Raw genomic sequence first — 13,653 nt, forward strand, 5'->3', positions numbered from 1 at the left:
GTTACTAAAAAGCATTAATTCATGTTCTACGAAATATGCATCGATTGTTAATATGCAAGGTAATATTTTGGGGGTTATGCGTAACGTTCATGCTCTAGCTTATCCTACCTGTTGCGTGTCTTTCGAGAGGACCAGCTTCTTCCTGGCCGTCTTCCTCGCAGCTCTCTCCGGGACGTTAGTCTTAGCGTCTCTACGGGCCTCCAGCTGCCGTCTCTTCTTCGCCGTGCTGTGGTCGGCGGTGGCCGAAAACACGGCAGCCCCGAGGTCGAACTCCGCGTCGGTCGAGGTCCGCTTCGGTGTCCGGGGACTGGTGGGGGAGTCCGTCGGCGTGTGGCTGATAGCCGACTCGTCTCCACTGAACCCGGCTGCCTCGTCGATAACTCGGAGAAACTCTTCGTGTACGGAGGACGAACAAAGGAACGCGGTTGTTTTCGAGCTCGCTTCTTTGTTTTTAGACCGGGTGGATCTTGTCCTCGACACGGCGCTGACCCCGGAGCAGCCATTGCCCACAACACCGCTGCTAGGTTGCTTTGCTAGTTTCTGACCGACGTTGCCTTTCTTTCTCTGGGAAAAGAAGTCGGTAACTCGGGCCTGAGACATGATCCTGGTGGCCGAAGTAGACGCAGGAACCGCAGCGTGAAGATTTCCACACTTCTACCTTAAACAGAAAGACGGTAAAGACATAAATAGTATCGAACCTGATTGATCAACATTCAATACGTCTTCAACACACAAGGAGATGAGTACAACTTTCCCGCGGAATCAGCTAAACCACGCCCATATCCCGCCTCCTGACGGGCATTCCGGGCTGTGATTGGTCAGAAGACAAAGCGGGCGTTCTTGGGCCGCCGGAGGGCTTAAGTCTGACGTCATCACGTCGTATGGTAAAGAAGAAAAGCCCATGATGAATAAACAACTAAAAAAGTAATAAGCTATTGAAACATTATGGAACTTTTTTCCCTGAAACCTCTGACTAAATATGTTTATATTTGTGTATACGTGTACTCCTGTTTCTTATTTTTATGTAATTGTCTTTTAAATTTTCCCTCTATGTTCCTCATATACATTTGTGTCCTTAAATTTGATATATGTGCTGCTATTGTTTACCTGAATGTTTGTATATTATCCTTTTGTTAATACAAAATAGAGAAAAAAACATGATTAACTCTATAAAAAAGTGGTGTACAACAACAACAATAATACAAATAATAATAATGACAACTTTATTTGTCTACAAAGTGCTTGAACAATCAAATAAAAGCAAACAATAAAACATATTAAGACAAAATAAAAAAAATAAAAAATTTGTATTGGATTGTGTGTTTCTTTTGGACTGTATATTGCATGTTTTCCACTACATCAGAAAACAAAATTCTTCAACCATTGTAGCTGAGAATGTAGAAATTCAGTTGATGGCATCATATCCAATGTTTTACAATGTTTTCACTTCATTTGGCCCCTAGAGGGCGCCATTGGCACAAACATACAGAATGCAATGTAATGTTCTGTCAGGTGGGGCAGACAGACTGTTGCTGCAGGGCATTTCTAGTGCCAGAATTGACGTGGTTATGTCAGAATGTGGTCTACAAGAAAGCCAGAAGAGTAACTGTCTGTTGAACAAAGAGGCATTAACACTTTTCTCCTTCACTTTTTATTCACTTATTATCTTTCAGGGTGTTTGATTCATGCACTTTCAATGAGTCAGTTGAGTTATCATCCTCACCAGAGTGCTTCCGAGCTGCAGTAGCTCTTAGGTAGTATTAGTTCTGAGGTAACATTAGTTTTGAAGCAGTATTAGCTCTGAACAGTGGTGGAAGAAGTACTCTGATCCTTTACTTCAGTAAAAGTACCAATACAGCAATGTAAAAATACTCCATTACAAGTAAAAGTCCTGCATGAAAAATCCTACTTAAGTAAAAGTACATAAGTATTAGCAGCAAAATGTAGTTAAAGTATTAAAGTAAAAGTAGTGGTTTGGTCCCTCTGACTGATATTTTATTATATATGACATCATTAGATTATTAATACTGAAGCATCAGTGTGTAAGCAGCATGTTACTGTTGTAGCTGCTGGAGGTGGAGCTAGTTTGAACTACTTTATATACAGTTAGCTAGTTTAGTCCAGTGGTTCCCAACCTAGGGGTCGGGCCCCTCCAAAGGGTCACCAGATAAATCTGAGGGGTCGTGAGATGATTAATGGGAGAGGAAAGAAGAAAAAACAAAGTTCTGATACACAAATCTGTTTTCAGTTTTTGGACTTTTTCTCTAATCTTTGATTTTTGCTGAAATATTGGCTCATTTGAACATTTATTGAAATGAAACCATGTGAGGTTTAGAGGGAAAAATCACTATTTGGTGGAGCTGTTAACAACTCATAGACATCTGAAATGTGACCCCGACTACACACTGCTTTTTGTAAGACGTCAAAAGCCAAAAAGGTTGGAAACCACTGGTTTCATCTTTAACAATGTGTTGTATTTTAAAAGCTTGTTATATTATCCATTGTGTCAAATCTCCATCTGAAAAGTAACTAAAGCTGTCAAATAAATGTAGTGGAGTAGAAAGTACAATATTTCCCTCTGAAATGTAGTGGAGTGGAAGTATAAAGTAGCATCAAATGGAAATACTCAAGTAAAGTGCAAGTATCTCAAGTATCTGAAGTTGCAGTATTAGCTCTGAAGTTGCAGTATTCATTCTGGAGTTGCAGTATTAGTCAGTAGTAAAGTATCAGTGCAGTATTGTGCAGCAGTGTATCCTGGGCTGTGCAGCAGGGAGGTGACCCAGCAGCCCAGCAGCAGCAGCAGCAGAGTGGAGAATAGCTCCACTATGAGCGCCGTTCAGACTGACTTGTTGCCTGTGAATCACATTTTCCATCAACACTGTTACTTCAGACTGGGCCTCTCTCTCTCTCTCTCTCTCTCTCTGAAGGGACACATGCACCAGGAATTTTCTCACCGTACAGCTTGAGGCTACCGAAACCGATCGATCCGCTTTGGCTTTTCAAGTTTGGCTTTTTTTAACATGGTGAGCTGAGCGCGACACGCCGACTGGAGGATCAATACAATCGACCCGATCGGAAACTTTCATTTGTACTTTTTGAAGCACTTTTCCACCCAAGTTTTTTTTTTTTTTTATGAAGGGTGATCATGACCGCATATCGGAATAATGGCTTTTTCACTTCTTTAGAACTTTTGATCAAGCGTTCCTGATGAAACCATGTAGCAAGTGTGTTTTCTGTGCGGGTTTATGAGAGCTTATTGATCTATAGGAGGGATTTACTTATCGGAGGACAGTGAGTACTGATTGGATCAGAGATGGATCTTCAGGTGGTTGTCTGGCTGCTCTACTGCTTTCTGCTGCCCACCGTGCTGCTAGCAGGTAACTTCACACTCTTCATAATAAACTTTTAACCAGGCAAAAACTCGTTCTGCCACAACGGATATTCACCAGCTAGACTCGCTAACCTTCCACACGGCGAGTCTAGAGTACAGTCGAACTTCTCAACAATGGTTGGTGAACTGCCAAAGTGACTACCGGGGGAAAAATTGACAAACTTCACATCAACAGTAACAGTTTACCAGCATTTGTCTGGTGTCAGCGTGCCCCGATACAAGTCGTTCTCTCCTGTACGGCGACAGCGGCACTCCGAATTCCTTTAAAAAATCGGGCAATTTAACGTTTGCCTGCTTATCGGCAAATGCACATACTTCGTAGAACATGGTTTACGACCCCTTTCTCATCATTACGATTTTCTGGTAAATTCGGCATACATATATAGCCTAATAACCAAGCAGCTATTACCCTTTTGAAGTCGCAATCTTTCAGAATTGCTTCACACTGCCCACCACGGTGTATTTTGCTGGAAGACGATTGTGGGAATAACGGGGAAAGCCATTTTTAAAAGTTTGAAATGCCATTCAAATAAGTGCCTCTTGGCGTATTTGGCGTGAGCCGAATTGAAGCGAGGCTCCTACCGATTCTTAAAAGGTATTAAGTTATGTTCTACCAAGACTGTACGTTTGCCGATAAGCAAGGAAACCGAAACGGACAGATTTTGAATGCGGTTTGGCGTGCGAGCGGCACGTACCGGGGTCTGCTGTGGGAGGGGGAGCTACGACCAACTTCGCACCAACCGCCAAAAATGTACCAGCATGTGCGTGGTGGCAGCTAGTCATTTCCCATGGTGGATATCTAAAACAGTGTTTGTCAAAGGCTGGGTCGGGGGCCCGAAGATAGTCAACAGAAAGATTAAAATGTGGCTTTCAGAATATTCTGGAAAACCTTTCGAGCTGTTATCCTGTCAGTCTCCACAACGTGGGACACAGGACAGGTTTTCTTTTAGGATAGGCCTAGGTAAAAATATTAAAATAACCTAGTTATTCGTCAGGTTATGGAAATCTATTCTTCTGTATTTCTCACTATTGTAGGCTCCATCTTTTGCTTTTCCACTTGAACTTGCTAATTAGTTTTAGGCTACTTAAGATATTTTGATTCACAAATTCTGCCTCACTCTCAGAAAGCTATTTAATCAGAGTGTCTTTATAGTTTTTCATGTTTTGACCATAGACTGGCTCTTGACTCTCTACCATGGAAGTGTATTATCATCTCTCTACCTGGAGAAAAAGGGGTTTAAATGCATGTTTCAGTTTTGACTTCTGGAAAACGCCACCTCACTTTCATCCGTTACAGAGTCAGATTTTGGTTTCATGCTTTTTGGTGCACATGGTCTTAAAATATGAAATGGCAATGCAGATTCCAATGCTCATACATTCATTGATATCCTTTAAGGCAGTGATTCTCAACCTTTTTCATATCAAGGACCCCTAGTTCAGTCCACATTAGAGCCACAGACCCCCATTTGATGAGATGTTGTCTCTTGGACCCAAATCTGAGAATATTTTTATTGTCAGATATGATTTTGTCCAGAATCCCATGACTATCTGTATTGTAGGTGGAGAGATAACAGTGAAACTACGATCAAAACAGTCATTCTTCTACATTCTCTAATTGTGTTAACTTCTTGTAAATGAAATAATGACTTGCTTGGGACCCCCTGGAACCCCCTCAAGGACCCCTGGTGGTCCCCGGACCCCACGTTGAGAACCACTGCTTTAAGGCTACAAACAAATCACATAATCTGACTCTTGCCTGCAACGTCATAGGCTTGGGAGTGAAGGTGGAAGAGTGAATGGTAGACTCTCTCTCCCTCTCTCTCTCCTTCTCTCTCTCTCTCACACACACACACACTCACTCACACACTCAACAATACATAAAGTTCTATGCACCTCCCCTCTCCTTGGGTACCACATTGGATATGCTTTCTGTTGTTAAAGGATCCATATTTTTGGGTGAGAGACAGAGAGAGAGAGAGGGAGGGAGAGAGAGAGAGAGAGTGCTGACAGGATGTCTTCAGAACATGTTTCTCTCGTCAGGTCACGTGACTCTAGAGACTCAAAGGAAGTGAAGGATGTAATGCTTGCCAACATGTTGCCACACACACTGTCAGCCACCAGTCTGTACTGTGCTATGAGGTCTGTCACGAGGTCTGTCACCCACACCGTAACCCACAGGGCCGATTTCAATCCCACAATGCATCGGGGTGCCAGCGTTGCTTTTTTGGTCGGGAATTTGGCGTCTATTTGTTATTGTATTGTTGGGTGTGGACAATTTTGATTACTGTCAGTGCCAAGACACATGATATAGGCCAGTGATTCTCAACCTCTTTCATATCAAGGACCCCTAATTTAATACACATTAGAGCCACAGACCCGCATTTGATGAGATTCTGTCCCTCAAACCCAAATCTGAGAATATTTTTATTATATATGATTTTGTCCAGAATTCCATGACTATCTGTATTGAAGAGAGATAACTATGATCAAAACAGTCATTCTTCTACATTCTCTAATTGTGTTCACTTCTTGTAAATTAAATAATGCTGAAGTTTAACAATTTATCAATTTGCTGGGGACCCCCTGAAACCCCCCTCAAGGACCCCTGGGGGTCCCCGGACCCCATGTTGAGAACCGCTGATATAGGCTATCATCCTTGATTAGGGTATGGGGGTGAGGGGGTCCATCAGATGCTGTTTATTGGTATATATATGCTAATGGTAAACCCATATGAAAGATTAAAAACTAAGTCAAGTTTATTTGTATAGCTCTTAATCACAGCTACAGCCAAACCTTACAGACCCTTAATGAGAACAATGAAAAACTCCCAGGAGACCTCATCACTGTTGAGTTAAGTGACGATAATGAGCCCCAACGATGCTGATCAGAGGTCAGCTGTGTGAACGCCTCTCTGATCAATGAGCCATGTCCACTTAAGCCACTGAAAAGGCTTTTTGTTAAGGTCACAGTCTCTTGATCTCAGCTAGGTACAGGCTATTATGCTGAGGTGAAGAGCTTTGGATGACCTGTGACCTTTGACCTCTCTGTCTACATAGACCTAGAAGTGTAGCAGTAGTTGATGCTGTACAAACTGCCGGATAATGTAATAACTTGTCAAAATGTAATAAAATGACCCTCTAAATGGGTTGAAAATGTAATAAAACCTGTTGGTGTAATAAGTTGCCAGATAATGTAATAATATCACATCATTAAACGATATTGTAGCCTAATAATAATATTGTTTATTACAGTCTTCTTATTTTCCCTGTTATCACATTATTAATCATCAGTTAAAAATATGTTACTTATGAAGTCATAATGGCCAGCTCATGTAATAATGTGCTCTTATGACATTATCTGGGAATTACACCAACAGGTTTTATTACATTTTCAGCTAGGGCTGGGCGATACGGTTGAAATCAATATCATGATAATCATAAGGATTTTTCTCGATATCAATATATATCACGATATGGCTCATGTATGCAAAATCACGTTAAATAATCAAATGAATGTTCATCTCATTGAACCGAATGGAGATGTTAGGTGTGGTGTCAAACAAAACAGAAATATTCAAATAATATTCCTACCATACCTCATCTTATGAGAGTTTTTAAGTAAAATTTGCTTGTCATCATCAATTCAGATAGCAGAAATGTGTGTCACGATATTAAAATATCTTCATATCATCATGATATAATTCCACTGAAAGATGATAAACGATAATATTGAATTATTGCCCAGCCCTATTGTCAGCCCATTTAAAGGGATATTTGATTTGATTTTGATTTATTACATTATGAGTTGCTACAGTCTTGTCTGCTGCACCTTCATTTTTTTTTACTGCTTTCCTCCAGCTTTCCTGTTGTTGCTGTTGCTATAACTTCTCTGCTCTGCGGCCGCTAGCCGCATCTTGGTAGCCACAACCGGCTCACCACTGGCCACATCCCTACGACACACCCACAGCAAACGGCATACACCCCAAAAATCACTGAAAAGACAATTTCAAGCAAAAGGGGATTAGGCGTGAATACACAGGGACACACAGACTGACCGTATGTAATATATCCTGTTTACTTATTGGTATTTTAAATAAAAAAAAAGTGATATTGCAGCTTTAATCCACACACATTAGGTAGCTGAAGGCGTATTTGGTGTAATCCGGGACTAATTTAGTTCTATCAGGTTATGACCAATCTGTTGCCATGACAACAACAAATCCCTGGAATGACAGGAATGACAGGAATCTGAGGAGTAGAAATGAACTAAAGAGTTGAATTGCATCATATGATACGTGTGTGTGTGTGTATGTGGATATCAGACGTCTACAAATATTTGAAATTCTCCAGTTTTCATCACCTTGAGGTCTGAAATAAAAACCCATTAAATCAGACTGTTTTCACTTTCATTTTGGATACGGAAACCAGCAAAAAAAAGCTAAAAACAAAAGCTACTCCTTTCTGACAGTATGTATGTGTGTGTGTGTGTATGTTTTGTCTGAGTATTGGTGTGTTGCTAAGCCAGTGAGTCAGCACCATTCCACACCAGGGTGGTTTAACAAGACTTCACGCCTCAGTGAGAAATACCCTCGCTGTGTGTGAGCCGCACTCTCAAAATGCCCTGGGGTGTGTATGTGAGAGAGAGAGAGAGAGAGAGAGAGAGAGAGAGGGATACCGGCAGATGTTTTTTAAAATTTTATTATTCACACAGCGGGAAAGACTGATCATAAGTTCCAGAGTCGGGGGTCTTGACCTGGGAATGCGCTGCAGGTCTTGTGACCTCAGGGTTCCCACCTGATGTGAAAATTCCAGAACTTTTCCATGACTTTTCCATAACTAAGTCAGCTTTTTTTTTTTTTTTTTGTAAGCACCGGCTTCTTTTTCCTCATCATGTTTAATGGTAAAGACGTGCTGTTGCATGTTCCAGCCAGTGCTGAGAGCTTAGCAGGACGCCATCGGTTGTCCCGGGGCTCTGGATCGCCCTCTAATGGTCATTTATAATACACATAGACCCAGGATCATTTTGAATTGTGTCATTTTCCTTCCTAGGGTGATAGGTCAACAATGTTTTTAGTATTTTTTTGGGTTTGGTGTGCTAAGCATGCCATGTCAAAGTCAAAAAGTTCCACACTGGGACGTCCCGGTGGCTCAGTTCAGGTTCAGGTTCAGGTTCAGGTTACTTTATTTGTACCTGTAGGTAGATTTGGTTTGCAGTAGAGAGTCATCCATCTTGACACACATTTAGAAACAACACAAACAGTAGACAAAGATAATGAAAGTACTCAAAGTTCCAATCACTAAAACTCATCACTAAACCACAAAAACTAAAGACAACAAAGCTATTTTTATACCGCTTTGTTCTGCACTTTGGGACTATAAACTTTCGTCCAGAAGGAAGAAGCTGAAATTCACTGGGCAAAGGGTGGGAATCGTCATTTAAAATGAACCCTAACCCAGTTATCCACTGTGACTGTCTGCTGTACAGGGACTGCTGGGTTAAGCTGTGACTCACCAACCAGCCGACTAGACCATCATTTCACAATCTGATTCAGAGAGTTTCTGTCCTTCCAAACCATGACACCAAAGAAAAAGATATAAAATCGATTCAATAAAAGCACGGTAGAATAAGGTCATCGTGGTTTTATGGATGTGGAAATAGGACAGTTTACCTCAAACGAAACAAAGGCTGGTGCCCCTTTTCGCACACGGCTTCACAATTTTCCTCAAAGTTCAGTTTTGAGGCAATAATTGTCCCAAGATATTTGTAAAATTGCACACATTCCACTGTCTGACCCTTAATGGATGTGACCTCTTCTAAAATCAGTTATCAGCTCTTTTGTCTTAGATATGTTTAACTGAAGATAGGACTCCTCACACCAAGCCGTGGCTGGTCTCATTGTCCTGGAGCCGACTAACAAGAACAGAGTCATCCGCATACTTTGGGATGGTCCTATTTTCACGCCTGCTCTGACACATTATTTGTGGAGAGGATAAATAATAGCGGCGAAAGGGGAGCCAGTTGAGGAGCAAACTTGGTCGGACAGAATTCCATTTCCCCTCACTCTTTGTGTCCTATTAGTCAAGAAAGTCAAGAATCCAGACCACAAGATTGTCACTCAAGAAGTCAAATTGTTCTAAAAGCCTACTGGTTAAAATATGGGGTTGAATTGTGTTAAAAGCAGAGGAAAAATCAACAAATAGAAGTCTAGCATGAGACCCATTTCCCTCCAAGTTAAGTAAAGTGACTGTGGAATCCTCTACTCCAAGTGCATGCTCAGTTTTCCCTTAAGATTTCTGACTTGACCAGTTTTTCGAAGGTTTTCATTCAAATTGATGTGAGAGCAACCGGTCTAAAATCGTTAAGAGTTTTAGGGGCAACTGGATTTGGGAACAGGGACTACCACAGCATCCTTCCAGACCTTAGGTACATGCTGTTCCTGTAAAGACTTATTAAAAATGTAGTGGAATACAGGACTCGGTTCTTTTGCTTCAAGATTTACCGGGACCTTTTGTCTCGTGTCTACCTCCTCTCGCCCATCTTTGCTGTCTCTCTGCTGTCCACAAGTCGAAGGAAAAAAAAATGTAAAACCGATCTTGAAAGCAGAACTCTTCTCCACCTGAAACACCCTCAATTTTCCCATCATTTTCCATCAGACTGAGTGCGAGACCTGCCTGGGTGTGGCTCTCCAGTACAGTCCTAACAGCCAATGGACACAAGAGTCAACCCCAAAAGCAAGCAAACCGTGTCTTTTTCAACATAACGGCCAAGGTAGCATCAAAACTGTCTGAGAAAGACATGTTTTTACCCACGTCTCATTACAGAGAAAGCAATTCATATGCTGAAAAAGACAAGCTTTGGGTGATTTTTGGAGTGTCCATTGGCCCCATGGGACTGTATTGGAGAGTTGCTGCAAGAACTGAATTTTTACAATTGAGTCACTTTACAGGAACATAGCAAAATGTATTTTTTACTTGTTTCCCATTGCATTAGATGGTTTTCAGCCCAGCTTGAGTGGAAACCAGACTGAAAAACAACATTAACAAACCAGCTGACTTAGTTCTGAAAAGTCATGGAATTTTACCTTGCAGCTAGTTCAGAGTTAGCATCTAGACACAGGGGACCAATGAGTTTAACATCACCAACCACCCATAAATTACCTTCAGCACCACCCATCCCATGCATGAGGCTACACAACACCCTGTTTGTTTAACTGGACGCTGCCCTTCGTGTGTGTGTGTGTGTGTGTGTGTGTGTGTGTGTGAGAATGTGAGCGAGAGCGAGCGTAAATTACAAACGCCTGTGTCTGCCTGGCCATTTTCTTTCCACAAAAACAGGAAAGCTGGTCAGCGTGGACTCAGCAAGTCATCACGACACACACACACACACACACACACACACACAGTGTTCCACCAGCGATGGAAAGAGTTTGGTTGGACAGGGTCTCTGTCACATTTAGCCTCACTGCTCTCAGATGTGATGAGAGTTCCACACCGACAGTGTTGTTTTTTCCTTCCTGTCAGTCTGTGAGGTGTGGAATAACACACACCCACACAAAATATATAATGTATTAGAAGTACGACGCACGCTTGATTGCTTATTTCCATTTTCTGTACCAGTGGTCATGTTCAGTATTGATAGGACATCACTGACATGCTGCTGTTATTCTGCCAGCCATGTCAGACTGGTAGCCTATGTGATATTCAGATTTTTCCAGCCGGTCCTTTGGCCTTCCTCCCTCTGTTTTACTGTTGCTCCAACACTTTTCTGATGTCCCTTTGGAAGGATGATTTACTCTGTCCTCTTTCAGCATGACACCCAATCACAATATCATTTCTTTACAGGGTATCTGCAGGGTTCAGAAAGCCAAATGTAAGACTTAGTAAGACCTTTTCAGTGTTACCTGGAACTGAATTTAAGACCAATTTTATAACCAAAAGAAAGAAACAGATTTCTGATGGAACATAGCTGATGAAAGTTGTGAAACTATAAAGTGTCAGAATAAGAAAAAGGACAACAAGAAATGAATTAAGGGACATGAAGTCCAACTGTGTTTAGTAAAGCAAACAGGATGCAGATTGTATTGCTAGCCCTGTTCTGGATAAATAAAGAGTGGACATGCTTTGCAAAGAAACTTGTCATTACATGGTGAAAAAAATAAGATCCACAACTGGATTTTGATTTGACATTTTAATACTTTTTAAGGCTTTTCAAGGACCCACCAATATCTTGCTTCATAACTTATCAGAACAACAAGTAAACAACTGAAAACTAGTTACATGCTGTGAGCTTCTCGGCTAACAAGCCGTTTATATTCTTACAAAGCTGAGACAGCCAACAGTGTTGACCGGCTACAGCTGATGCTAACCAAGCTGAACGCCTAGAAACAAAAAACACACAAAACAACAGTCAGTATTTTCACGTTTTGATAAGCCACCTGAAAATATAACTGAAAAAATCAAATCGAATCACCAATGATAGCTCACTGCTATAACTTAACAAGTAACGTCACTACCTCCCCAAGCCGGAGTCATTCCTATGTTCCCAGGGTCCTATGCTCCCCAGATTTATATGGCACATAATGGGAACATGACAAAGGGTCCTATGTTCCCCAGTTCTAGGGTTCCTTCAAAGACCTTCAAAATCAAATAAAACTAGAAGGGCACTCGGAGAGCGCAGACCTCCGCCAAGGTTTGTGCTATTATTGCTTGTTCGTGAGTCGGATCCGGATCCGCTCCAAAATTTAATGGGTTCTTCCTTGGCCCATGCTACACCCTTCCACCAAGTTTCATGAAAATCAGCGCAGTAGTTTTTCCATAATCCTGCTAACAAACAAACAAACAAATGGCACCGTAAACATAACCTCCTTGGCGGAGGTAATGATAACCATTGGTTTTGTTGTGTTTATATAGCTGTTTTGAAGCCTTGTTCCAATAAAAAAAACTGGATAATATTTATGAAATATTTTAACTTGAAATGGGTCAAATTTGACCCGAACACAAAAGGAGGGTTAATGTGCGTTAAAAGAATATTGAACTGGGGGAACAAAGGCCCTTGGGAACTTAGGACCCTGGGAACATAGGTCTTTGGGAACTTAGGACCCTGGGAACATACTAGATACGCGCCCACAAAGCCTACACTTAGCAAGGCCTGCTATGCTAACGTTACATCCTCAACAAAGGATTAAGCCACTTACAATGAAAAAGTCCAACAAGCAATACGCAAAATCTAAATCAAATCATGTTGTAAATTGACATCAGGGCCCCTAAGCTCGGGAACGGCCTGGAAAAATGGAAAAATCAATCTTCCAATGCAGCTGCAGTGAAAACTAGCATCAGCAGGAGAATCAGCTGGTCTGTAAAGGTTACTACCACCAGGTGCTACAGACATGGCAGCTCAGTAAGGACCTAATGAAAATACTGCAGTCTCTTTTAGACAGATCAGAACAGGGAGATGCTGGACCTTGTGGCAAGCAGAAAAAAGACTAAATTGTCTAAAATAAATTCAAGTAAATTGTCTAAATCAACAACCAACACCACAATTAAAGCTATAACGGTAGTTTACTATAATTCTTAGAAAAATTTCAATTAGAAAACAGAAGCAACTGAAACTTGTGCTATTCATTGGAAGTAGGAAGTTGATATTGCTAAAGACGAGCTGTTTTTTGGCCGACTAAACAGTTCAGATATTTCTTGGAAAGTTGTGTAAGTAGTTTCAACCAGTCGGTGAAAGGGGAACAAAGCGCGATGCCTCAAAATATTCTGCTTGATGTTTTGCAGGATTTGGATATTTTTTCCGTTTTGACCGAGGTTGCCAGAAAAACTTTGAACTGGGCCAGTGGAAGAATGTGTTGTTAACGTGGAGAGCAGTTGTTAGGAAAACTGTGTTCCCTCATATTTTAACATGCCATAGTTTTACAAGAGGAATGCTTTTTCAAATGATTGCAATAATTGGCTAATAATAATAGTCTGCTTTGTTTAATAGTGCAATAATGAGAGACAGTTGGAAATATGGGAGGGAGAGGGAGAGGGTGATATGTATTCACTCACTGATCCACAGAGGGAATAAATGATGGATGATAATTGGCTTTAAAAAAAACTCTTAAAGGAATGCAACAGATAAGCTCATTGATCAACACTGTTTAATGCAAAGATATCATATTTGCCCCTTTTGTGATGATGCAAAGTGAGTTTGTACTGTCTACTACAGAGACTGTGTACTAAAATAGCATACAATAACACCCAGAATTATCGGTACCCTTGATA

The 13,653-nt window shown here is 41.2% G+C and overlaps 1 protein-coding gene across 1 annotated transcript in view; it reads left to right on the forward strand.

Annotated features, from left to right (window-relative positions):
• Positions 1 to 3,017: 3,017 nt before the first annotated feature.
• Positions 3,018 to 13,653, forward strand: part of LOC139666763 (piezo-type mechanosensitive ion channel component 1-like) — a gene marked incomplete at its 3' end in the record, with an annotated part of 52,563 nt that continues 41,927 nt past the window's right edge. Inside the window, exon 1 of the mRNA XM_071546082.1 lies at positions 3,018 to 3,377. Coding sequence (XP_071402183.1) covers positions 3,314 to 3,377 — 64 coding nt within the window. The remainder of the gene's footprint in view (positions 3,378 to 13,653) is intronic.

Source organism: Centroberyx affinis, unplaced genomic scaffold (assembly GCF_046629955.1).
Source record: "Centroberyx affinis isolate AG114_WGS23_722 - 3 ecotype Tasmania unplaced genomic scaffold, CSIRO-AGI_Caff_v1 ptg005119l_1, whole genome shotgun sequence".
In the NCBI taxonomy this organism is placed as follows: Eukaryota; Metazoa; Chordata; class Actinopteri; order Beryciformes; family Berycidae; genus Centroberyx; species Centroberyx affinis.